The sequence below is a fragment of the Drosophila bipectinata genome, chromosome XR (genome assembly GCF_030179905.1).
Source record: "Drosophila bipectinata strain 14024-0381.07 chromosome XR, DbipHiC1v2, whole genome shotgun sequence".
Taxonomy (NCBI): domain Eukaryota; kingdom Metazoa; phylum Arthropoda; class Insecta; order Diptera; family Drosophilidae; genus Drosophila; species Drosophila bipectinata.
This window is the reverse complement of record NC_091735.1, coordinates 22,409,714-22,436,461: the sequence shown is the minus strand read 5'-3', so window position 1 is coordinate 22,436,461 and position 26,748 is coordinate 22,409,714. Positions and strand designations below refer to the sequence as shown.

Below are 26,748 nucleotides of genomic sequence, written 5' to 3'. Positions count from 1 at the left end.
TGAGTTATGGATATTGTTTTATAATATACATCCATATATTATATTAATAGCAATATAGCGAAAGCCCAACTATTTATTCCCAGTACTTTCAGAGTTATGGATTGTACTATAAAATACTATAATATTATATATCCAAATATTATATTAAAAGGGTTTTATGAAGAAACCTGTGCAATATTCGTTTCTATTATTGCATCAAATCTTGTGATCTAAAATTTCAATTATTTATACCCGGTACTTTAAGAGTTATGGAAACTATCTTACCCTAAAGCTGGTCCGTTTTCTCATCTATATCTTGAAGTCTCCAATTATTCCAATACCAATTTTCAGCCAAATAAAGCGATCCCTCCAGGAAAAGTGGACAAAAAATCTAAAAAATATTTTGTCTCAGGGTTTTGATGCAGAATTGTAGCAAATCGATCTAGAAATCGTTTAAGGTACTCCGCTTAAAAATCGGGTGAGAATTGGGGAAGATATAGTCATCGCAGGGGGCCCTATAGGGGAAAACCCCATTTTTAAGGGATCCCATCAGGAAAAATGGACAAAAAATCTAAAAAATATTTTGTCTCAGGATTTTGATGCAGAATGATAGCAAATCGATCTAGAAATCGTTTAAGGTACTCCGCTTAAGAATCGGGTGAGAATTGGGGAAGATATAGCCATCGCAGTGGGCCCTATAGGGGAAAACCCCATATTCAAGGGATCCCATCAGAAAAAATGGTCGAAAAATAGAAAAAATATTTTGTCTCAGGATTTTGATGCAGAATGGTAGCAAATCGATCTAGAAATCGTTTAAGGTACTCCGCTTGAGAATCGGATAGGAATTGAGGAAGATATAGCCATAGCAGTGGGCCCTATAGGGGAAAACCCCATTTTTAAGGGATCCCATCAGGAAAAATGGACAAAAAATCTAAAAAATATTTTGTCTCAGGATTTTGATGCAGAATGATAGCAAATCGATCTAGAAATCGTTTAAGGTACTCCGCTTAAGAATCGGGTGAGAATTGGGGAAGATATAGCCATCGCAGTGGGCCCTATAGGGGAAAACCCCATATTCAAGGGATCCCATCAGAAAAAATGGTCGAAAAATAGAAAAAATATTTTGTCTCAGGATTTTGATGCAGAATTGTAGCAAATCGATCTAGAAATCGTTTAAGGTACTCCGCTTGAGAATCGGATGAGAATTGGGGAAGATATAGCCATCGCAGTGGGCCCTATAGGGGAAAACCCCATATTCAAGGGATCCTATCAGAAAAAATGGTCGAAAAATTGAAAAATATTTTGTCTCAGGATTTTGATGCAGAATGATAGCAAATCGATCTAGAAATCGTTTAAGGTACTCCGCTTAAGAATCGGGTGAGAATTGGGGAAGATATAGCCATCGCAGTGGGCCCTATAGGGGAAAACCCCATTTTCAAGGGATCCCATCTGGAAAAATGGACAAAAAATCTAAAAAATATTTTGTCTCGGGATTTTGATGCAGAATGGTAGCAAATCGATCTAGAAATCGTTTTAGGTACTCCGCTTGAGAATCGGATGAGACTCCCCTATACCAAAGACCACAATCTTAAGAGTTTCAATGGATCAGAATGGGTGTCTTTAAGTCGTAACCCTTGAGCATAGCACTAGTTCTTGTTTTTGTTATAATATTGGCTCCGACTTGGGTAAACAAGATAACAACGGGGAGATACACAAACAAAAGAGTATTGGGGTGCACCTCCTAAGTGTTTAAGTATTTTCTGATTGGAAATCGCAACCAGATAGCGCCCCAAATATCGTGGCTAGTCCAAAGGCAGCCGATAAAGCTAATGACAAAGACGATTTCAAACCAAAGAGTTAACGAAAAACAAATAAAAAAGTCTCGAAACAAAACAAACCATCAAGAAATCAAAGAAATTTGTATTATGAACACACTCTTTCCCCTTCAAAACGTTTAGGTTGAAACTGGTTTATCTTAAATGGTGCAATTGGCCTATCTTTTACTTTCTTAAAAGTTTGTTAAATTTATTAATAATATTGATAGATTTGAGCTTTTTGTTTTATTTATATTTATATTTTTAATGCAGATTTAGATTTTTATTAGATTGTTTATTGTTATTAGAGATAGAAAGAATTATAATTGGGACATATAAAGAAAATCTTTCTATAAATACACAACATAATACACACATATAGAGTACAATAAAGAATACGATTAGAGAGGATTATAAAGAACAACCATATATACCGAATATATTACAGACCTTTTTTTTTAAACCTAAGTGTAATCCTAAACTAAATGCAAATATTTAATTTATATAATCACCATAATTTGATTTCGAACATCAAATATTTATGCTATTTTTTACTTTTCACTGTTTTTTCTATTATTTTTCTATACTATTATTTATATATGTATTTTTAACACAATTCTTATTAAAAAATTAAAATAATACATTTTATTAATGGTATAAATTCATTTAAAATTAAAATTAATTTTTGTTTTTTTTTATCTTTAATAAAAGAAATATAATTAATACGTATTCTCATTAACATTCTCATAAAAATATTTCTTTTTTATTTAGAAAAATGCTTAAACAATGAAAAATAAATTTTTGGAAAAATTCAATTTCAGAATTACAATTTTTTAGTGTCTTTTTTAATTTTAAAATTTTTAAAATTATTTTTATATTAAAAATTTTTTGATCTGAATATTACCTACTGTTTTTCTACTTATCCCCAGTATTTTCTCCAAGTGTACTGATTAGCAAGCCTCGATCAGTAGTCACCAAGATGTTATTAAAAAAAACACCATACTATGTAGCATTATACCATTATAGAAACCAAATGTAGTGATCTCAGCTAGATTTTTTTATTAAGCACCGATCCAATCCGAGAGTGTTATCTTGGGCAACGGCAGCCAGTAAATGGGGTGACTAAATCACGATTAACACATGTGAGAGTCACTCCCGGCAAACAGCAACCAGCTACCAGCTCCAAGCTCCAAGCTCCCAGCTCCGGCTCTTCATCCTGGGATGAGAGTGGGGGAGCGTGCTGCGTGCCACACCCTCGTTTCTTCTTTTTTGTTTTGATGGCGCCCGTAGCCGGCGAGAGAGTAACTAAAAAAAAAAATAAATAAAAAAAAAAATGTAAAAAAAAAAGAGCAACAATGTCGCTGGCTGTTTATAAAATGCGCCGCAAAAACAACTCAAGTGGGGGGCTGGAGGCGGCGACAGAGGCGGCGATCACAACAAGATGCGAACGATGGGGGAGAAGAAGCCAGAAGACGAAGACGAAGACAAAAACAAAAACAGAGACAAAAAGACCGGCTTCTTGTTCAAAGCATTGCACATATCCGAAGCCCCAAAGCCCCCACAGCTGCGCAGCGACCCCCAGCCTTCCCCCAAAGAGAAGAGGGTGGAGCTAAAAGGGGGTTTAATTTTATATATTATTTCAAAATTTATTTTTTATAATTTAAATTATATTTCTTAAAAATTATTTTAAAAAACTTATATATTTTTATAAATTTTGAAATTATTTTCTTCCAAGTGCCCCCCTTTTTTTTAAGACTTTTCCCCCCACCCATGTCCCTGGCGCTGCGACTGCGTTTGAGCACTAACCATACAGCATATAGACAACCCATTTCATACAACGAAAATGGACGCGAAAATTTCTTGCGACAGGCCCCAGCAGGCCCCAGAGCGGATTTCTTACGCTCTCTTACGCTCATCGTTCGTTCATCTTACGCTCATTCTCGCAATAAATGTTTTCTGTTTCTCAGTCTCTAAACGGAGCGCGATGAAGAAGGTTGGCCTGCGCTTCGGTTGATCTTTGTATGTATGCGTGTCACACATTCACATACATGGGTGTATGTGTGCGTGCGATTTCGTTTCGAAGCCAGCGCACAAAATTTTGATTTTTCTTACTTTTAAGGCTTGCTACCCTAACAAAATTCGGGTATTCGTTATTTGATGAAATGACGAAAGAAATTATATTATTTTTTATTTTATTTTTTTTTATTATTTCAGCATACATTTTTAATTTATTTAGGAATAAGATTAAGTGTTAGTAGTAAAATGTTTTCTGTATATATATTTTTACGAATCATTAAAAATCAATATACTGAGAAAGTGTCAGAGTATATTTCGGTCGGAGTCACTTAAAGCGCCGATTGCTTTTAAGTTTTTGTTGTTCTGCAAGAGGCTTGTGCATGCCTACTCTAACGATGGAATGATTTTTAGGGGAGGGTGAAGACACGAAAACAGCTGATGGACTTGTTTACCTTTTTTGTTTACAATTTTTCAGGCACTTGTTATTATATTTTGGGTTATTGTGAGATTTAATTAAATTATTGTCGTTAATTTAATAATTTCCTTATATATATTTCCTTATATATAATAACTTTAAAAAGTAATTTAATTCTTCACCCGTCTTCACCCTCCCCTAAAAATCATTCCATCGTTAGAGTAGGCATGCACAAGCCTCTTGCAGAACAACAAAAACTTAAAAGCAAACGGCGCTTTAAGTGACTCCGACCGAAATATACTCTGACACTTTCTCAGTATATTGATTTTTAATGATTCGTAAAAATATATATACAGAAAACATTTTACTACTAACACTTAATCTTATTCCTAAATAAATTAAAAATGTATGCTGAAATAATAAAAAAATATAATATACAAAATAATATAATTTCTTTCGTCATTTCATCAAATAACGAATACCCGAATTTTGTTAGGGTAGCAAGCCTTAAAAGTAAGAAAAATCAAAATTTTGTGCGCTGGCTTCGAAACGAAATCGCACGCACACATACACCCATGTATGTGAATGTGTGACACGCATACATACAAAGATCAACCGAAGCGCAGGCCAACCTTCTTCATCGCGCTCCGTTTAGAGACTGAGAAACAGAAAACATTTAATGCGAGAATGAGCGTAAGATGAACGAACGATGAGCGTAAGAGAGCGTAAGAAATCCGCTCTGGGGCCTGCTGGGGCCTGTAGCAAGAAATTTTCGCGTCCATTTTCGTTGTATGAAATGGGTTGTCTATATGCTGTATGGTTAGTGGTTTGAGCCACTGCCTCTGCCAACGTTAACGGCAACAGCGGCGCCGGCGTTGTGCGTTGCGTTTAAAATGCCGCAGCAGCAGCGCAGCGAACTCAGTCTAGCCGCTAAAGTCCAGCAGTCCAGTTTCGGATACAGATACACCGATTCCAAAATCCAGATTGAGATTCAGATTCGATTTTGAGTTTCAGTTTTCAGTTCCAGTTCCAACATCCAGTTTTCCAGTCGAATAGCTAGAGGACCAGGATCGGGATTTAATTTAAAAAAAATATATTAAAAAAAAAGCACAAAGCTAGTCAAAATGTCGCAGCCATTAAAGTTCTACTTTGATTTCCTCAACCAATCCAGTCGAGCTCTGTATATCCTTCTGGAGGCATCCAAAATTCCCTTCGAAGCGATACCCATATCCATGCTCAAAGGTGAGTACGTGCTAGCGGGCACGCATAACCCAAAAGATTTCCAAATCCGAAAAATCCGAAAAAAAACCAAAAAATCCAAAATACAAAAACAAAGGTCGACCCTTACACACACTCTTACATGGCACTTGTAGTGTCACCAGCACACATTTCTATGCATTTATGCTTTGCCCTTTGTTTTTGTTGTTGTTTTTTTGTTTTCTTGAGGGGGGGACCCCAGACCCAAGGCCCCAGACCCCAGACCCAGGGAAGTTTCCAAATAAATTTTCCGTTCGTTAAAAATTCCACTGGCCGCCAAGCCAAAAAGTTTCCAAAAGGGGAAAGTCTGGACTTCGTAGCCACTGATATGGATTGCAAGTTCAAAAAATATTAAATTAATTAAAAATATTTATTTTCGAAACCCCCCCTAGAAATAATAGCAAACAATAGAATTAATTTTTCTGATAATGCAGATTATTAGGTTTACATACGAAAGGAATTTTGCGAACGTGACTTTGCCCGATAGAGTTCTCGAGCTATACTATATCTATATCTATACTATATGGTATAATAATAAATAGCACTTGCTCCTCGCAAGACTTGTGTATCTTGTAGAATGATCAGGCATTAATGATCTGCACTTTGTACGTGTTTACCAAAAAAACGTTTCGATTGGAGGAGGCTTTTATCACCTGCTGGTGCTGGTCAAGCTACACTGAAAAGAAAGTATAGTGCACTTTGAGAACCAAAAACCTATCAACGATCTTTGCGCTGTTCTGTTCTAAGTGTTTGTGTTTTTTTTTTATCACCTGCTCGTTAAACTAGGCCACACTTTTAAAAATACATTATCAATTTTTTAGATTTTTTTACTCTAAAAAGAGAGAGTATATAGATTTTATTAAGAAAGTTGGTGGAGATAGGACTGAGAATTAATAATAATAGTAAAGTAAAGAGGTTCGAACCTTAGACTTTAATCTTAAAAATATTATTATTCTCTGAGTTACTTATCTTTCTCCTTGAAAAGTGCATTGACTAGTCGCCTATCTTGTAGATATTTTCCCTTTCTTTTTTTTAGTGATTTGTTTACCTGCTTATTTTTTTCCTTATTATTAGCTGTTTGCAGTTTATTTTTCTCATATCTTTTGTTGATTTGTCAGTTTGTTTACCAAGCTGCGCGTGCGCTTAGCACTTTTTTCAAAAAAAAAATCAGAAAAAGAAGAAGGAGAACAGGGTCTTCTTTGTTTAAGCCACTTGGTCAAGGTTGCAACCATAAAGTGTAGAATTGATGGAAGGATACTAAGATGCAAGATCCAGATGCAACGCCTTCATTAGCCATTAATATCCGCATATTTTTTAATGCAAATTTCAAGGTATCTCCTTTCAGATACAATATCTTGTATCTTGTAGATAGTAAAGACGTTTATTTATTTTTTTTCAAAAAACTATCCATCTTTGGACTTTGCACTCCAGCACCGGAGAGCGGAAACTTGAATAAAGAGAGAAATCTCAGAAAAGCTTAGAAAATCAAGTCAGCCGACTGCATTCGAGTGGAGACAACCTTGTGGAGGTTAAAGACTTCGATCCGAGGTTGTTGTTGTTATGTTTCTGTTTTCTGTTTTTGTTTTTTTTTTTGTATTTCTGTGTCTGTGTCTTTCATGCCACACAAGCATGACGCAAGGAATCTAATCTGGCCAAGACTTTACGAGCCAAACTGCAATTGGGATCAAGTGGGAATCGAGTGGTTCGAGCTGTTCAATTGGCCATAAACAATTTCTTGGCGCTTTAACTGATATTTCTTAACCCAATTTTAGTATGCACTTTTTATAATTATACATAGAGTTGTCTTCAAGCGATTTGTTGTGGGCTTAATGGTCTGTTAGTTGAGGTATTAGAGGTTATTGGAGGTCGATATGGTCTTATATTAGTAGTTTTTCTTCAAGATAATGTATATTATCTATTAGTCTATAATATATCACTTGATTTATTAATAATACTACAAATATAGAGCTAGGTCTAGATATGATAGAAATATGTATATGGATTTTAAAAATGGTATGATGCCAGGTTCTTTTCATTCCCTTTATGTCAAATTAATCCCTATAAAGGCTGGTAAGCAAATCACCACATTTTGAGATAGAAATATAATATATAAAATTATATAAGATAGACTATATGATACCCGGTACTTTTTCCAAAAATAAATAATTCTCCAAAGTATAAAAAATAGTAAGTTAGTCTACTAATAATTTGAAAACTAAAGGCAGACTGTATAATACTCGGTACTTTCCTTTACCCCGTAAATAACACCCAAAGTTAGATTGTAAAAATCCTATAATACCCGGTACTATTCCAGACATTCCCATACCTCCCAATCTCCCAATTTTCAAAAAACAACTAGTTAGTCTACTAAATAAAATTATATTTTAAAAAGATATGATACCCGGTACTTATCTCTTTCTTTTCTAACATTTATTCCTTTAAAGGTTTATATTAAATCGTAAAAGTATCATAAATAAACTAAAATAAGCCAGACTATATGACACCCAGTACTTTTCCCGGCATTCCTCAAGTAACCAGGCTATCAGATACCTGGTACTGGAAAGCCCAGCCCTATACCACGACTAACTAATCCCCCAACTAATAACACCTCATGGCACTAGCCCATGATCGCTTCTGTCAATCACGAATCTCCCACGAGTTGCCCTTTGGCTGGACCACACCAGTCACTAATCAATCATGATTCTCAGATTCAGTTTCCATACTTTTCCAAATGGCAGAGGCAGTCGACGGCGGCAATTATAAAATTTGAAATGAAATTGAAAAATTACCGCCACCAACCTGAGAGAGTCGCCTGTCCGGACATTCAAATCTAATCAGAGATGATTGTAGACTGGAATCGCGGCTTGCCACTGGAACTGGCTGACTAATCAATTAGGTTTCCATGAAATTTTCATTTAATTTCTTTGTTATTCCACTTGCACTCCACACCACCCCAATAATCATAAAGGGATGGCGATGGCGGGCAGCTATTTAATTTGTTTTTTTGTTTTCCACATCCAGATTGTGGTGATTATTTTTAGAGAATCCCCGACAAAAAGCCTAACAAGTGCACGGGTTTTGGTTCCAACTCTCTGGGTTTCCATATGGCAAGCGAATCCAATCACCCAACCACCCACTGTCCCCTTTTATTTAATGACCTTGATACCGAAACCCGCACTGACATTGACAATGACTTTGGCTTTCACACTTCACACCAGACACGCCCCCCTTTTGAGGGCAATAATTCTTTCGTATTCCGGTATCGTTATCTATAATTGCCGAAAATTTCGACTCGAAATCAAAACAAAATAATAATAACCTGTTGCCGTGTGAGAGTATCTGGTTTGGGGATCAGGCCATCCACCGATCGGATGATGATTGTAGTGGCACTATAATTGGGGAATATATAATATTTATAAATCTATTTTGTTTACAAATCTTAACAAAAAGTGCTATACAAATTGAACCTTTTTTTGAGTTGGGATGATGGAGCTCTTCTTTCATTCTTTTGATATTTTTTAAGAAATATATAAAGATAATAAAAAAAGAAAGATGTATTGTATTTTAATAAGAAAGATATGGTAGTTTAAGGTATTTAAAAATTTATAATTCCTGTTATAAACCCTTTATGACTAGTTCTTTACAAAAAGATTATACATTTTAGGGTTGATATAAGAAGAGTACCGGTTATCAATGGCCTTTTCTTTCTTTATTTCGATAATCTTTAACAATAAACTTTTAAATATTCTTATTTATTATAAAGGTATCCTTTTTTATGTCCTATACTACCTAGAAACTTATGTTTTCTTGTATTTTTCCTTCTTTAAAGACTTCTTTGACTATATCTTTACAAACAGGTCTAAAAACACAGTCCCGTATTGGGGTTAGGATAAGAAAAGTACCGGGTATCATAGAGCTTTTCTTCCTGACTCTCCATACTACTTAAAAAATTAATGAATACATATACAAATATACATATATGCCTATGTCTATTCTATTCTCTATTATATTTATATTCCCAAGAACTTAATGCAAAGATCTTAAGAAATTAGACCAGATTATACTAAATATTACCATACCTCCTGTAAAAAATAGTATTTAAAATACTACCCCACTTTAAAGAACCAAGAATTATCGACTAGAAAGAGCTATACAATGGTAATAAATAATAAGTAAACACAATTAGGAATTAGAGACTCAAGAGACAGGTTTTTAATCATATACCCCCCACCTGGCCCCCTAATTGAAACCATTCCCATTCCAGGCGAACACCTGACGGGAGAGTTCCGGGACAAGGTGAACCGGTTCCGTAAGTTGCCGGCCATCACGGATCACGGCTATCAGTTGTCCGAGAACTCGGCCATTTTCCGGCATCTGTCCAGGGAGAAGCTGGTGCCGGAGCACTGGTATCCCAGGCGTCATCTGGGACGTAGTCGGATCGACGAATACCTGGCCTGGCAGCAGAGCAACATGGGTGTGGCCACCACAGAGTACTTCCAGCAGAAGTGGCTCGTACCATATCTCCAGAAGACTCGCCCCTCCGATAATGCGGTAGTGATGGTTTTTAATATTTAAAGTCTTTAATTTATATTAATTTTAATTTTAAATTTTAAGGTGAATGTGGCTGGAAAGCAACTGGAGCATACCCTCAACGAATTCGAGCAGCTTTTCCTCAACTCCCGCAAGTTCATGCTGGGTGATAATATATCCTTTGCGGATCTCAGTGCCATTTGTGAAATAGATCAGCCCAGTTAGTTAATCCTCTAAAAAAAAAAAAGAAAGAATTATAAAGAATACTATTACTAATCGGTTATTTACTTTTTTTTAGAATCCATCGGCTATAATGCCTTCCAGAACCGCAACAAGCTGGCCCGCTGGTACGAAGCGGTGCGCGAGGAGCTGGGACCCCACTACAAGGAGGTACTCGGGGAGTTCGAGTCCAAGCTGAAGAGGAGCGGCAGTGGTCAGGGCGTGGCCCAGGCGGTGAAACAATAGCCCCGGGCTACTACCACTCACCTCCAGGCCCGTCCACCAATTTTTAGTTTAGTTCCCTAAGATCGATTGACTTATAAACCCATTTATATATATTTTTTTTTGTGATCTTTTGCTCATTTTGGATAACTCTCCCATAACACTCCCTAATATTCTATATATTTTTTTTTTACTTTCTGTAATTGAGCGAAGAAATCTATATTATTTTTACAAATTATTATATGTATTCTTATATACTTAGTGACTTAGTTGTTAACGATGTATCCTAATATTACGTATATTAAATACGCTTATGATTGTTAAACCAACAGATAGTTTTAATTTTTTCTTTTATTTTATAATTTACATTAACGCTTTATTTATTTCTCTTAGGGGCGTGTCTTCTTTAAGGAGTGTATGAGGTGTACAAAATAGGATTATCCTGGTCTCAATATCACAATTAAATAATTTTTATTCACAGATACTAGAGAAGAAAACTAAAAAAAAACTCCAAATATTTTAAAAGTGTGGGGTTGGGGGAGGTAAACTAGCTCATTTCATTGTGGAATCGGGAAAAGCATCACGTGGTGGCTTAAAGCTGAGCATCATTATGTGACGGGCATAGGATTTGGTGGCCCGGAATAGGGAATCAGTGCCATGAAGGCGATCCAAAACGCCCAGGACTCCAAAACAGTTGTTGAATCTGAAAGGGGAAATAGATGATAGTGTGAGATATATTATAAAGATTTTTAAGAGGAAATCCAACCCAAAAAACCTACTTCAAATGATGAAAATCATGAGCCTCGGGACTGGGAAAGAATGGCAGATGGTAGCCCGAGTGGGCATTCAGTGTGGATAGAATGGCCAGAGCAAACCATAGCCAAGCGGTGGCCACATGACTGCCCATCAGAAAGACACCCATGAAGGGCGGCAGCAGATTACTGAAGATGTGCTCGATGGGATGACAATAGATCGCCGTCACCGAAATGGGAGCCGTCCACTCGTGATGCTGCTTGTGGATGTACTTGTAGATGTGCTTGTGATGCAGCAGGCGATGGGAGTAGTAGAAGCCCAGCTCCTCCATTAGGATGCAGACGGTCAGCTCGAAGCAGACCCAGTGGAATGTGGGCAGGTCCCGAATGTCGCTCAGGCCGCGGATCTCCATCAGTCGGTAGCTGGCATAGGCGAGAGGCAGGCCCACAAAAATCTGATTGCAAACCACACACCAAATTACCTAAAAAATCAAGACATAAAGGTCAATTAAGAGGTCAAATCAGAGTCAGTTATGATACCAGTAATACCTTTAGAAGGCGTCGCACTTCAACGGGTTCATTGGTTCCCGGTTGGATTTTGTATTTTCGCAGACAGGCCGGCCTGTTGGTCAGATCCATGAAAGTGTAGAGGGTCCCAACGCTCCAGTAGACTATCATTGTGAAGATGGTGGTCCCAAAAACCCACAGAACCATGGGTTCATCACCTATAAAGAAACGAGAAATGGGTTGAGAAAGAAAACTATAGGAATTTGTGAGGGAATTGGGTACATTTTGAAAAAAAATAAATAGTTATAGATGGAATCTAACTAACGCGCGGACAGAGGGATAAGTAAGCTTGATTTTCGTCACAAAAGTCAGCTTCTGTCGTTGTAGGAATCAAGTAATTAATGGAAGTATATTGAAAAAGTAAATTAAAATTCTTAGACAAGAAATTATTTAATTTTTTAAAAGCTATATAGGCACAAACGGACATACGGACAGTTTAAAAAAAGACTTTCGTCACAAAATTTAGCTTTGATTTTTGAAAACTTGACTTTCGTCACAAAATTCAGCTTCTGTTTTTGTAAAAATCAAATAATTCATAGAACTAGGTTGAACAATAGAGAAATTAGTCAAGAAATGAGTTATATTTTGAGATGGAATATAACGGACACGCGGACAAAATGAAATAAAAACGTGACTTTCGTCACAAAATTCAGACTAATTCTTAAAGTAGTCTCTGAAAAGTAGAAAAGTAAGACAGGATTTTTTTTTTAATTTTTAAAAAGCTCTCTATAGCAATAGATAAAATCTAACAAACAAACGGACTCGCGGACAGACGGACAAGTAAACGTGATTTTCGTCACAAAACTCATATCTATGGGGCTTATAAAAAGATAATAAAAATCGAATTAAAGTGCTATGAAACTCACACCATAAATTCTTTTTAAAAAAAACTAGTATTTTTATAAGATTCAACTCTTGACTTTAAAATCCCAAAAGGTCTATCAAGTTCATCTCTTAAAACAAACAACGAAAACTTGTATAATTGTATTAACCAAGTAAATATTTACTTAAAACTATAGTTTTCTCCTATTTATTTACTTAATTTTGAATTTATAGTGTTAAATGAGTAAGCGCGGCGATTCATTCGAGGTAATTGGCAGCACTGGGGACAGCACTCTTTATTTTTCCATTTGCATCTTTGTATCTTTGTATCTGTGGAATGGGTATCTTTGTGTTGGTATCTGCCTGAGCGGCAGTGAATTAGTAAACAAAACAGTTGTTGTTGACAATTTATCTTTGTTTTCTTTTTTTTTTTTTGGGATGGGTGGGGGGCATTGCAATTTTCACAATATATGTACTTGCATTAGTACAAAGAGAGGAGCAAAGTTTAGTAACCCTTTTTTTTCTGTTTCATAATGCATTTATTAAGTAGCTTAGCTTAGTTTAGTTTATGGATTTTTTGTTTACTTACCGAATGAGTCGATGAACTTGTCCCATTGTGCCTGCCAAAAGTCACCGGAGGCGCCCCAAAAGCTCTGCAAGTGCCTGGCATATAAACAAGAAATCTCCATCAATTTATCCTCCATGGCTTTGGCTTTGGGTTGGGTTGGGTTTTGGGTTCTAAATTCTTAAGCTTTCTTCTCTCGATTCCCTGTTCCCTGTTCTTTTTCAGCGATTCGTCTTCGCCGATGAGCGTCGCTAACGCAACTGGCGAATTTTGATCGCAGATTTTCGGATCGCAGCTCAAAAAAAGCAAAAAAATAAAAAACAAAAATAAAAATAAACAAAGCTCAGAGTCCGGCTCGAGTCCAGAACTTGGTCTCTCTCAATGGCACGGAAGAGAGAGAGAAAGTGCAAAAGACTGTCTTCAAAGGCCGAAGCTTGTAATACCCAACCTACCGATATTTCTACTGAATATAATCATGTTCTTGAGAAGAAATAGTGTTCTATAAAATATATATGGAATAATGAATATATATATATATATGTATATATAGAATAAATAGAATATATAGTAAGAGAATGTGTAGAAGACTGTCTTCGAAGAATCTTATAATACTGTTTTTCTACTATTTTTATTTTCTCATCTTTATAGTGGGCGGATACATGTACCTTATGCCTTAGAAAATAATATTCTGTGTAGGAAGATAAGAATAGAAGACTGTCTTTGTAAACTGAAGCTTGTAATACTTTTTTTCTATTTTGAAATACTGAGATATCACTATCACTATACTATAGTCTATGTAGAAGACTGTCTTTGAAACTGAAGCTTGTCCTTCCCTTTCTGATCTTTGAGAAATAATGGCTTCTCATAGAGAAGATCGTATTTATTTTATTAAGAAAACTGTATTCTATAAAAATATATTATAAACTGTTTTTAGATATTTTTTTTTTAAATATTACAAGCGAAAAATTTTTAACTAATTTCTTTTCTTTTCTCTTACAGTTTTGCCTTAAAAGGATGAAATAAAAGAATAATCAAGATTTAAAATGAAGAACTATTTACTTAATTAAGGTAAGTGAAAACATAGAAAAGGTCTTATTGGATTATTATTTAAAAATTATAAGAATTTAAGGACGACATTAAACGAATTTTATGACAATATATTATTTAAATAATTTGAATTGAAATAATAACTATAATATTCAAGTAATACTATCAGAAGTTGCCTAGGGTTTATAAGAATTCAAAATACATAGTATTTAAAGAACTCATAATATTTTAATAAAATAAAATTAAAAGAATTTAAAGGAAACAAGGACAGGAAACACTGATCAAGAACCTTCCTTGAAAATCAGACTACTTTCTAAAACGGACTCTAGCTTTTAAGGACTTCAACTTCCTAAGACTACTTCCTAGACTTCCTAGACCACTTGCTAAAGTAGAGTACTACCCTCTGTTAGGGAATAAAAAAAAAAAGAGAATCTCTGGAAGAGAAGAGAACTATAGCCAGCCAGTATAATCATAATCACCAGGTGAGCACGTTGCGAAACAGAATAAAGGCGGCCAGGGCGCAAGTGATAATGAAGATGACGCTGTGGAGCGATGAGAGCCAGACATCAGCGGTACGGGCATCGTCCCAGTGCTGCAGGGGTGAGCAGGAGGATTGCGACTGGCTCTGATCCTTACCAGAGTGCTATATAGAATGATCAGCTTAGGATCTGCTTGAAAATAGAGTATTTCCATAACTTACATCATTAAGATTTAAATAAACTGGCGGTAATCCGGTTCTGTCCTTTGACATGACCCCTCCTGAGGTGCAGGAGGAGCTAGATGATGTCGATGTGGCATTGGATCCATTTCCAGCCGGTTGTACTGTTACAGAAACAGGTGATGAACAGGACGATGAGACTGAGTTGGATGACAAAGATCCCAAGTTGTTGTTTGGAGGTCTTACGTGTGTGGGGTTCGACATAGCGGCTTTCTAAAATTTCTAAATTTTATTAAATATATATATCTTCTTTTTTAATATTAATTATTTTCCGATTTAAAGCTTTTTTGTCGCAACTCTCGTAGTTCTTCAAATCGACTGAATGTTGTGGCTCGACGCTCCCGTGTCCTTGACATTTAGGCCACTTCGATTTTTCTATTTTCGAGCTCCGGCTTATTGAGGGATTCGATGTGTGTGCGTCCTGTGTCCTTTGTTGTTATTTGAGTTTCCCCAATTTTCCCAATCGTAGCAGTCTATGAACTATTTATCAAATCGGTTGACAGACCGGTCTCTATTGTTAACTCTGCGACAACATAAAAGTTACAACCAAAAACTAAACAGGTCCCTAAAAAGTCGATTTCCTTTAAAAAAAAACAAACTTCTTCCTTTACGGTTTCGGTGGAAAGCTAACAAACACATACGCGTATGCGGCGACCACAGTGTTACCAATAGAGAGTAGTTCCATTACCGTTAAAAGGCGCCAAAGAAATAACGGTGAAATAGTGGTAAGTGTTGGGTTTGTGAAGGGGAATAGTGAAGTGAAATATGAAAGTGATGAAATATTTATGGAGATACATAATAAGAGGTTTTTTAAGTAAATTTTTAGAATTGAAAGCATAATTATTATTTTTTTTTTTTTCAATATGTTAAGAGATAAGTGTTGTACTATTTATGGAGATACATATATGGCGGATCTTTAGTCCATTTTTTAAGAAAAACATCTTTATTAATGCTTTTTTTAAAGAAATATTTTGTTTGTTTGTTGGGAATTGGAATAGTGCCATAAAATTTATAGAGATACATGATTGGTGGTTCGTGAGTTCCTTATATTAGTTATTAAAATAAGGAAAAGCATCATTTATTTTGGATTTTTCCCTTTTTTTGAGTTTCTTAAATGAGAAAAGGATTACAATATTTAACCAGATAAATAATAAAGTAGTTTTGGTTTTAGAATTTATGTTTTATAAAATAAAGGCCAAATTATTTATGATTTTCGTCCCAATTTTTCTAGAAAAACTTCTAGTAAAAGTAGTTCTAAAAGAAATTCTGGTACAATAGACAAAGCTTAAAAAGTTTCTCATTATTTCATTTTTTATTATATTTCTTCTCCGTTTATCATGATATTAAAAAAAAATAATAGTTTAAAGTTTCTAATCAGTGTCATCACTATTAAAAACCGTTATAGTCTCTCAGTGTCATCTCTAAAATTTTCCCGCTGATTTGCGTTAGTGTGACCATATACACGGGCCGTACGAGGGTGGCACTGCACCGATCTGGCAGCATCGTCATGTGTATAAACAACAAAATCCGTGGAGATTTAAGAGAAAAACGATAAAAACGAAAATACATGAAGATGAACGAGTGTGTGTGCCCCCCGGCATCGTTGGTGGTGTTCATGTGACAATAGCCCCCCCTCCCCACAGTGCCGTGACAGTGGCGGACAAAAGTCCTAACTGTAACTTCGTTTTGAAGAAAATGTTCCGTTCTGATTTTCAATGGGAGAGGAAAAAAAACTGAAAAGGCCCACCAATTGACAGACAGTTCCATCCCCCGCCGTAAATGAATCGATTTTCAGTGACACTAATTGACCTAAAATTTTTGGTTTTTAGTTAGGGTCAACGGTAGCAATGGAGGAATCCGGCGCGGGTGGAGGCTCAACTACAGCGGCGGCCCGCTCTTCAGCGACAGCCAGCGGTGGCGTTGCATCACGTGGCCGTGGTCGGGGGCGACCGCCCAAGATACCACCCCCAACAGCTGGCCGTCAGCCTGCCAGCCCAGTTTCAGCATCGAATAGAGCCACCACCCCCGCATCCCCATCCCCATCACCATCCCCGTCCGTTACGTCGCCCCCCTCGCCGTCGTCGCTGGAGGACGGAGACTCGACCTGCCGGCGCAGCTCCCGAAAGAAGGTCATCAAGTTCGATGTCCGCGATCTGTTGAATAAAAACCGCAAGGCGCACAAAATCCAAATCGAAGCCCGTATTGATTCTAATTCCAGCTGCCCCACAAATCCCATAGCCAGCCCATCGGGTGCAGCTCCGCCGGTGAACCGAGTGTTCTCCATGTTTGAGAGCAACAAGCTGATGCCACCCAAGCCGCCGCCCACTGCCCTGGGGATGTTCGCCAAGCCCCGGCCCACCCAAAGCCTGATCGTGGCCCAGGTGACCAGCGAGCCCAGCTCCACTGCCGCCACCGTCGTGCCGACCGCACCGGTGGTTCGAAAGCGCGGGCGTCCCCGAAAGATTAGACCCGCGGAGCAGCAGCAGGCTCCGCTTCCCATGACATCCGACTCGGACACCACAACCTCCACGGGCAGTGGAGGCGACAGTGGTGACCTGATCGCCGCCGCCGCCCTCGATCCCGCCAAGCGAAAGCTGCGCGTCTCCCTCAAGCGGCTGAATTTGTCCCGCCGACTGGAGTCCACCGATTCCGGCGAGATGCCCCTCAGCATTCGGCTGCTGGGAGCCGGAGGCAACTCCTCCTCCTCCTCGCCATCCACGCTGTCGCTGTCGGCGCCCATAATCCAGGACGAGAACGCCCTCGACGAGCAACCGAAGCCACTGCCAAAGGAACCCGTAACTTCCGTCATTTCCGTTCCGGACGAGAACACCGACTCCGACTCCCAGATCATATTCATCGAGATCGAGACGGCGGGCAAGGAGGAGGACACTGCCAACCAGGAAGCAAGCGCCAGCGACATCCAGGTGCTGCTGCCCGAGTCCGGAGCCGATCAGGACTCCGATGACATAATGGTGGAGGTGCTTAGTGGCCCACCGAGTTTGTGGTCGGCCGACGACGAGGCCGAGGAGGAGGATGAGGTGGCCCCCAGATCCGTGACCGAGCCCGTGGATCCGGAGACCGAGTCCTTGTCGGTAGCACCGCGCCGCAGTCGCCGATCCCAGCGCGGCAACAGCAACAGCCACCAAGGTAAGACTCTGGAGGAGACCTTTGCGGAGATAGCGGCCGAGAGCAGCAAGCAGATCCTGGAGAAGGAGCAGGACCAGGAGCAGGAGGAGCATCTGTTAATCGATCTCATTGAGGATAGCCAGAGTCAGCCGGGAGCCAGTGCCGATACGGCGTTGGGAGGGGCTCTGGAAGTGAAACTGGAACCGACTCTGCCCGAGGATAAGGAGGATCCTCCCGAGGAAACATTGGAAATTGTGGTTAGGCTGAAGAAGTACAAGCCCACGACTCCAGAAATGATGAAGGAGGTGGAGAATGAGACGGAGACGGAGACGGAAACGAAAAAGCTGGACAAGCCATCGGAAGAACCACATGCCGCGAGCACCGCAGCTGAAGAAACAAAGCCCATGACCGAGGCGGTCGAAGTGAAGGCGGAGACTAGCGAGACATCTCCCGATGGGCCCGACGCCACCAAGCAGCCGGCCACTCGGGATCGAATCATCAAATCGGAATCTATAGGAGTTGTAGATGACACCACGAGCCGACTGGAGGCCGACAGAACTAAACAAACCGATGGCGCCAAGGTGGCTCAAATGACTCCCGTGGCTCCCGGGCCATCCGACACCGTGGGGAGTACTGCGGAAGGGCCACTCGGCGATCAGGTTGCAGTGGCGATCTCCGAGAAGTCACCAGAGAAGGTGGAGGCTAAAACGGTGGAGGCGGCGGAGGTGGTGGACAGTACTGAGGTGGAGGTGGAAAGCAAACCGAAGACTGATGCAATCACTTTGAAGACTGAGCCGGCCAAGAGCGAAGAGAAGTCGCCGGCGGAATCAGAATCGGAGCCAGAGAAGCCAAAAGCCCTGCCCCAGAAGACTACCAGAATGCCACTGGAACGGAGGAAATCTTTCCCGAAATCCTCCAGCACCGAGGAGAGTCAACCAGGCAAGTCCATCAAAAGGGAGAAGGTGGAGAAGAAGGACAAGGATGCGACCAGGAAGGAAAAGCCCAAAGACCGGTCTCGAAAGAATTCGGTTTCCAAAAAGGACTCCGATTCGGAGAAGAGTCTTCCGGAACGGAAGTCACCTACGGAAGCGACTTCCTCCAAAAAAGAAGCAGATCCCCCAGAGGAGAACTCGAAAAAGTCCAAGTTCGTGGAGAGCGATGCCATGTTCAAGGCCATGGACAAGGCCAAGGCCCAGGTGCGTCAGAAGAAGCTGAAGAAAGCAGTCCCAGTCACAGTCCCAGCGCCACGGCAGCCGCAGCCCAAGGTGGGCAAGGCATTCTCCGCAGCCACGACTCCTGCCCAGCCAAAGAAAACGCAGATCAAGATCTTGGCCAAGCTCCGGAGGAATACCATGTTTGCGGAGGGCGATGCTCTGTGGAGCGCCATGGCGAAGCGGAGGGAGGGGAACAGCTCGCCTGGGGACTCCGACTCCAGCTGGGTGGCCGCGCCCAAACCGAAGAAGACCCGGGCCAAGAAGAAGGCACTGTACTCGCGTCGCAGCACGATCTCAGAGGAGGCCAAGCACCTCGGCGCCTCCAAGGCCATTCCCATTGTGGATCTAACGGGCGGATCGTCGCCCATCTCCACGTCCTCGGACGCCAGCTCGAAGAAGGCCCGCTCCAAGCGCTCCACCCCGGAACTGATCCGGGCCACGGCCCTCAGCAAGCTGGAGCAGCGCCGGAACACCATTTGCGAGGACCGTCATCCGGTGGCCAAGTCCAAGGCGGCCTTGGTGCCGATCACCAAGCGTCGCTACTCGGTGCATCCCAAGGCCACGGCCCCGCCGCCACAGCCCGAGGAGGCGAGCAAGCCGGCGCCCAAGAAGAGGGGCCGGAAGCCGGGGAAGGCCGCCATGAGTCGCCAGAGCTCGATGGACTCCAGTTCGAGTGCCTCGCTAGCCAGCGGAGCCACTGCCACGAAGAGGAAGGCCCAGAAGTCGACAGAGGCCCTCCATGCGGCTCTCACCGAGACCGAGTCCTCGGAGTCCACGTCCTCCGGCAGCAAGATGCGGCGCAGCAATGTCCAGATCTCCCCCGAGCTGGAGGCACCCGATCCCCTGAAGGACATTGCCAAGTTCATCGAGGATGGCGTAAATCTCCTCAAGCGGGACTACAAGCTGGAAGAGGAGCAGAAGGCGGAGCAGCCGGGTGAGGCAACTAAGGTGGAGCCACCCGCCCAGGACAGTCAGGAGGATGAGTTTGCCCAGCGGGTGGCGAACATAGAGACGCCAGCGACGACGCCGTCACCCTCGCCCACCGAGGAGTCGTCGAATGCTTCGGGCACGCAGTCCCAGGAGGGCAATGGTGGGGTGCGGCGCTCCCATCGCATCAAGAAGAAGCCGCAAGGATTCAAAGCGGGCCAGGCCCGAGGCGTGACCAGCACCAGCACCGCCCTGACGCCACTCAGCATGGACGAGCAGCTGACCGAGCTGGCGAACATCGAGGCCATCAACGAGCAGTTCCTCCGGAGCGAGGGTCTCAACACATTCCAGCCGCTGAGGGAGAACTACTACCGCTGTGCCCGTCAGGTGAGTTCAAGGATTAGCTCTTCCCTCCAAGCTTCCTAACCATCTCTTGATAATCCCTTCCAGGTAAGTCAAGAGAATGCTGAGATGCAGTGCGACTGCTTCCTCACCGGTGACGAGGATGCCCAGGGGCATCTCTGTTGCGGTTCCGGCTGCATCAACCGCATGTTGATGATCGAGTGCGGACCGCTGTGCTCCAACGGGGATCGCTGCACCAACAAGCGCTTCCAGCAGCACCAGTGCTGGCCGTGCCGCGTCTTCCGCACCGAGAAGAAGGGTTGCGGCATCACGGCCGAGCTGCAAATCCCACCCGGAGAGTTCATCATGGAGTACGTGGGTGAGGTGATCGATAGCGAGGAGTTCGAGAGGCGCCAGCACCTGTACTCCCGCGACCGGAAGCGACACTACTACTTCATGGCGCTGCGCGGCGAGGCCATCATCGATGCCACCTCCAAGGGCAACATTTCGCGGTACATCAACCACAGCTGCGATCCGAACGCCGAGACCCAGAAGTGGACGGTGAACGGGGAGCTGCGCATCGGATTCTTCAGCGTGAAGACCATCCAGCCGGGCGAGGAGATCACCTTCGATTACCAGTACCAGCGATACGGCAGGGATGCCCAGAGGTGCTACTGCGAGGCGGCCAACTGCCGGGGATGGATCGGCGGCGAGCCGGACTCGGATGAGGGCGAGCAGCTGGACGTGAGCAGCGAGAGCGACGTCGAGGAGGAGGAGGAGATCGAGACGGATGTGACGGCCGATGTGGAGACCAAGGCGCCCAAGGTCAAGGCCAAGGGAGCCAAGGTCAAGGGCAAGCAGGCCACCGCCAAGCCCGGCAAGCGCAAGGAACAGCCCAAGGCCAAGGATCGCGAATACAAGGCCGGTCGCTGGCTGAAACCCAGCGGTGGAGCTGGTGCGTCCGGTTCGGGCGAGAAGGTTGCCCGCGCCAAGCCCAAGGTCAGCAAGTTCCATGCCATGCTGGAGGATCCGGATGTCGTGGAGGAGCTCACCCGACTCAGCCGCAGCGGCCTGAAGAACCAGCTGGACACGTTGCGATTCTCGCGGTGCATGGTTCGCGCCAAGCTGCTCCAGACGCGGCTCCAGCTGCTGGGCGTGCTCACACGTGGCGAGCTGCCCTGCCGGCGACTCTTCCTCGACTACCATGGCCTCCGGCTGCTCCACGCCTGGATCAGCGAGAGCGGCAGCGACAGCCAGCTGCGAATGGCCCTGCTGGAGGCACTGGAATCACTGCCCATTCCCAACCGTACCATGCTCAACGACAGCAAGATCTACCAGAGTGTCCAGCTGTGGAGCAACAGCCTGGGAGAACCTCAAGATGGGGCTGAAGGAGATGCCTCGCAGTCTGCACTGCGCCCACGGATGGCGGCTCTGCTGAAGAAGTGGCAGGCCCTGCCGGAGATATTCCGCATCCCGAAGCGGGAGCGCATCGAACAGATGAAGGAACACGAACGGGAGGCCGATCGCCCGCCGGAGCCGCGATTCCACTCCAGCACCGGCCTCGAGGATCTGCGCGAGCGCGACGATGGCAGCTCCTCCGATCCCTATCGTCAGGATCGGTTCCGCGGTCAGCGGGACATCACCAACAACCGGAACAACAACAAGCCGACTCGGATGAGCGGCAACAACACCATATGCACCATTACCACCCAACAGAAGGGCAACAACAACAACGGCACCATGGAGGGCATAAACCGGATGGACAACCGGCGCCGATCCGACATCGGACCCACTCTGGGTGGCGAGGCCCGGCGTGCCCCGCTCTCCAAGGAACTGCGCCGTAGCCTCTTCGAGAGGAAGGTGAGTATTGTTAGAGCAGCAGCCGGAGGAGGAGGAGTGCCTGCAGTGCCTTCACTAACAACCTCCGTAAAACCCACACCCCAGGTGGCTCTGGACGAGGCGGAGAAGCGCGTCTGCAGCGAAGACTGGCGCGAGCACGAGGCACGCTGCGACTTCTTCGGTGCAGACCTGAGCACGGACCCCAAGATGCTGCCGTTCTACCAGAACACCGAGACCGGAGAATGGTTCAATTCCGAGGACATGCCCTTGCCGCCGCCCCAGCGGACAGATGCCCAGGCCCAGGCCATGCTCTCTCCCGAGTCGGACGGTGGACCATCCACGTCGGGAGCCGCCGCGGAATATAAGCTGCCGGCCGGAGTGGATCCGTTGCCACCGTCCTGGCACTGGCGCCTGACGCCCGATGGCGATATCTTTTACTACAATCTGCGGGATCGCATCTCCCAATGGGAGCCACCCACCCCGGAACAGCGCCTACAAACTCTGATCGCCGTCGAGGATCCCGCGAAGCAACCGCCACCGTTGCAGGAGCTGCAGATCGATACGGCCAGCGAGCTCATCCACGTGGATGTGGACTATGTCGGATCGCTGAGCAACAAGTCCCTGGCCCAATATGTCGAGAGCAAGGTGAAGGAGCGCCGCGAGATGCGCAGGAATCGCCTCGTTTCGGTCCGCCAGATCAGTCCACGTCGCGACGAGGATCGTCTCTACAACCAGCTGGAGTCGCGCAAGTACAAGGAGAACAAGGAGAAGATCCGGCGTCGCAAGGAGCTCTACCGCCGGCGCAGACTCGACGCCGCCATAGCTGGGCCCGGGCCCGGGCCCGGTGGTTCCGGCACTACTACGGATGGAACTTCACCCAACAACTCACTGCCCATCCAGGGCTATCTCTACTCCTCCGACGAGGACGCTTCAACGGATGTCCCGGCCGTGGAGTTGCCGTTGATCGACGGCATTGTGGCGGGCGGGATGCAGGTGGACGAACTGGATGCTCTCAACATGGAGCCGAGCACAAGCCAGGCGGCAAAAGCGGCCGCAGCTCTGGCCAGCTTGATCAAGTTGCCAATAGCAGGACTCGTCCAGGTAGAAGAGGTGGGGTCGCCACCAGTTCAAGTGCTGGGCAGCAAGCGGAAGCTACCAATGCCACCAATCCTTGACTTCAAGCGCCAGCGATCGGCGCCAGATCACCGCATCAAAAAGAGCAAGACGTAAGATCTATATTCCGTTAGAAGGTGTCACGGTCGCCAAGGCGACCTTATGGCGACCGTGACACGGCACTGAGATATCCTTTTGAAATAATTCCCCTCCTTTTTTCAGAACCCTGTTGAGTAACATTGTGATTGGAGGACGCGAAGCCCATGGCAAGTTCCGTTCAGATATTAGTGGCACTGTGGCCGAATTCCTGCGTCCCTACCGCAAGGACACCTGCACCCTGGGACGCATCACCAGCGAGGAGGACTACCAATTCCTCATCAAGAGAGTAAGATCTATACTTTATAGAAGGATAGACTCCATCTATCATCCTGATCCTGTATTCCAGTTGACCCACCACATCACCACCAAGGAGATGCGATACTGCGACATGACCGGAAATCCACTGGCCTGTACCGAGTCCGTGAAGCACAAGTCCTATGACTTCATCAACCAGTATATGCGGAAGAAGGGACGCGTATACAAGAGGCCGGCGGACGAGACTATATTCTAAGTTCAAACCAAATTACGACTAGGACGTTTTTTTTTAGACATAAGAACACATTCATATAGGTTCCAATACCATCAATATACCCATCGCAGAGTGGGTAGATTTTGTAGCGAATAGTTATGTAGATAATCCCCAAGTAGCGGAAACGATACCAATTGCGTTTAAAAATAATTCGAGTCCTTATGATGATCCTTTTTTGAATCATTATCCTTCCTTATGGAAGCCATTGCGTACATAAACATCAAAATCTATTGAATAAGAAAACGGTTTTAAGTTTATTTCATCATCAGGACTAGGCCGGGCCATGCCAGGGTAAATACAAGGATTGGGTTTTGGGGTTTCTTGAGAGTGATGTTCACTGCTGATTGCCGGGAACAGCAGCTGCCTCTGGAGCTGCTGTACGGTTGGCCTCCTCCGGTTTCATGGCGGGGAACAGCAGTACCTCCTTGATGTTGTTCGAGTCTGTGAGGAACATGGCCAGTCGATCGATGCCCATGCCAAAGCCACCAGTGGGCGGCAAGCCGTACTCCAGCGCCGTGCAGAAGTTTTCGTCCACCAGCTGGGCCTCATCGTCGCCGGCCGCCTTGTCGCTGGCCTGCTGCTCAAAGCGCTCGCGCTGCACCACCGGATCATTCAACTCGGTGTAGGCATTACAGATCTCCTTCTTGGCCACGAACAGCTCGAAGCGTTCGGTCAGGCCGGGGCTGCTGCGATGGTACTTGGCCAGCGGGGACATGATCTGCGGATGCTCGCAGATGAAGGTCGGATTCACGCAGAACTCCTCGATGAACTCGCCGACCAGCTTGTCCAGCAGGCGGGCGGTGGTGCGCGGTGCCGGGCACTCCACCTGGTGCTTGACGCACAGCTGCGACAGGAACTGGTTGGTCTCGGGGGTGTTGAAGGTATCGGCCGAGGGGAACTTGACGTTCAGCTTCTCCTCCAGCGTCTTGATCATCGACACCCGCTTGAAGGGCGGTGTGAAGTCCAGCTCCTGCTCGGGGCCTTCGGGTCCCTCGGGATGGTAGATGATCTTGTAGGAGCCACGAATGGACTTGACCATGCCGGAGACGAGCTGCTCGGTGATGTCCATGACATCGGCGTAGTCAGCATAGGCCATGTAGAACTCGCACGTGGTGAACTCTGGGTTGTGGGTGAGATCGATGCCCTCGTTGCGGAACTGGCGACCGATCTCGTAGACGCGATCCAGGCCACCGACGACCAGCATCTTGTGGTACAGCTCGGGAGCGATGCGCATGAACAGGTCCATCTTGAGGTCGTTGTGGTGGGTGACGAAGGGCTTGGCGGTGGCGCCGCCGGCGATCATGTTCATCATCGGAGTTTCGATCTCCAGGAAGCCCAGACGATCCAGGAACTGGCGCACATACGAGATGATCTGGAAGAGCCAGGAGAGAGGTGATACCCTGAGGAATATACAGACTACTTGACATCCTTACCTTGGCCCTGATCTGGAAGTTCTCGCGCACTTTGTTGTTCAGGATCAGATCGAGGTAGCGCTGACGGTAGCGAGTCTCCTTGTCCTTGAGACCGAAATGCAAGTGGGGCAGCATGTGGAGGCAGGGCGACAGCAGCTGGATCTCCGTGGGCATCACCGAAAGCTCGCCCTTCTTGGTCTTGCCGGGGTGGCCGACCACGCCGATGATGTCGCCGCGTCGTAGCTTGGCCGTGTCCACTTCAAAGTCCTTCTCCGACTTGTAAGACTTGGCGCTGGCCATCACCTGCAGCTTGACGCCCTCGCCGCGCAGATCGTAGAAGATGAGCTTGGCGCCGGACTCGCGGATGGCGTGGACACGTCCCGCCACACTCAGGGTGACGTCCTCCAGCGTCTGGCCGTCCTGCAGATTGTTCTCGTACTGGGCGATGAAGTTCTCCAACGAGATGCTGACGTGGAACTTGTGTGGATAGGGATCCGTGGCGGGGGAGCGCTTCAGCTCCTGGACGGCGGCGGAGCGCAGCTTGAAGTACTCATTGGGCGAGATCTCTTCCTCCTCGGCGGCGGCGCTCTTCTTCTTTGGCTGCTGATCGGCGGGAGCGGCAGCCGCCTTGGTGGCCTCCTTCTCGGCCTTCTCCTTGGCCTTCTGCTCGGCCTTCAGCCGGCGTTTGAGTTCACTGTAAGGGCGAAGAAGAATCATAGGGTATTAGAAGGATCTAGATAGGATCGGAGACAACCCACAGTTTGTTTCGCTTGCTGGGTGCGCTCTGCCACCAGGTCGTGTGGAGGGCGGCCATGCGTGCGTCTGTCACCACGGGCCGTGGCTTGGCCAGAGCCTGCAGAGTCCTCAGGCCGCACCGCAACAGCATCTTATTCTTAAAATCCCAAAGACGCGGCTACGAAAAGCTGGAACGTTGCCGAACTTGCCAATATCTTCGACCTAACCTCACACGACGACCCGGAATATTGGACCCGGAATCTGTCCGGGACAGGATTCTTGAGACTTCTTTGGTTGGAAACACTTACTTCTTGGAAAGCTCTCCACTTGCGGCGGCCATGCTGGCTTCGATGCGGGACACGTCGCTCGGAATCCGTCGAAAGGAGTCGGAAAAACAAAACAAATGTGCGAAGTGCGCCACACACAACTTTGGAAAGAAAGTGGCCAGATCGGACCACTTGGGGCTGCCAGTGCTGCCCCCTCGGCTTA

At 44.7% G+C, this 26,748-nt stretch overlaps 4 protein-coding genes across 9 annotated transcripts; 2 read left to right on the top strand and 2 right to left on the bottom strand.

Moving 5' to 3' along the window:
• The first annotated feature begins 5,134 nt into the window (after positions 1-5,134).
• GstT4 (Glutathione S transferase T4) lies at positions 5,135-10,783 on the top strand. The gene is made up of 4 exons (XM_017243224.3): positions 5,135-5,466; positions 9,746-10,032; positions 10,096-10,231; positions 10,310-10,783. The coding sequence occupies exons 1-4, from the start codon at positions 5,349-5,351 to the stop codon at positions 10,474-10,476; spliced, it is 708 nt and encodes a 235-aa protein (XP_017098713.2). The 5' UTR covers positions 5,135-5,348; the 3' UTR covers positions 10,477-10,783.
• On the bottom strand, positions 10,774-15,434 carry LOC108126576 (fatty acid hydroxylase domain-containing protein 2). Of its 3 annotated transcripts, none has more exons than XM_017243221.3 (7): positions 14,906-15,434; positions 14,685-14,848; positions 13,183-13,256; positions 11,754-11,929; positions 11,232-11,686; positions 11,005-11,155; positions 10,774-10,949 (listed from the first exon to the last, which is right to left on the bottom strand). In XM_017243221.3, exons 1-6 carry the CDS (start codon positions 15,125-15,127, stop codon positions 11,005-11,007), a joined length of 1,242 nt encoding a protein of 413 aa, XP_017098710.2. In that variant the 5' UTR covers positions 15,128-15,434; the 3' UTR covers positions 10,774-10,949. The 3 variants fall into 3 exon arrangements, with proteins under 3 accessions (XP_017098710.2, XP_070132389.1, XP_070132388.1); XM_070276288.1 differs by having other exon boundaries at positions 10,774-10,936; XM_070276287.1 differs by having other exon boundaries at positions 10,774-11,155.
• Positions 15,435-15,518: 84 nt separating this feature from the next.
• Positions 15,519-24,355, top strand: Set2 (SET domain containing 2). 3 transcript variants are annotated; one of them, XM_070276284.1, is made up of 5 exons: positions 15,519-15,648; positions 16,753-20,577; positions 20,641-23,597; positions 23,707-23,869; positions 23,930-24,355. In XM_070276284.1, exons 2-5 carry the CDS (start codon positions 16,771-16,773, stop codon positions 24,092-24,094), a joined length of 7,092 nt encoding a protein of 2,363 aa, XP_070132385.1. In that variant the 5' UTR covers positions 15,519-15,648; positions 16,753-16,770; the 3' UTR covers positions 24,095-24,355. The 3 variants fall into 3 exon arrangements, with proteins under 3 accessions (XP_070132385.1, XP_070132384.1, XP_070132386.1); XM_070276283.1 differs by lacking the exon at positions 15,519-15,648 and adding an exon at positions 16,329-16,698; XM_070276285.1 differs by lacking the exon at positions 15,519-15,648 and having other exon boundaries at positions 16,350-20,577; positions 20,641-22,392; positions 22,477-23,597.
• On the bottom strand, positions 24,341-26,723 carry LysRS (Lysyl-tRNA synthetase). Of its 2 annotated transcripts, none has more exons than XM_070276286.1 (3): positions 26,568-26,723; positions 25,546-26,218; positions 24,341-25,484 (listed from the first exon to the last, which is right to left on the bottom strand). In XM_070276286.1, exons 1-3 carry the CDS (start codon positions 26,597-26,599, stop codon positions 24,447-24,449), a joined length of 1,743 nt encoding a protein of 580 aa, XP_070132387.1. In that variant the 5' UTR covers positions 26,600-26,723; the 3' UTR covers positions 24,341-24,446. The 2 variants fall into 2 exon arrangements, with proteins under 2 accessions (XP_070132387.1, XP_017098707.2); XM_017243218.3 differs by lacking the exon at positions 26,568-26,723 and adding an exon at positions 26,283-26,525.
• Between the last annotated feature and the right edge of the window lie 25 nt (positions 26,724-26,748).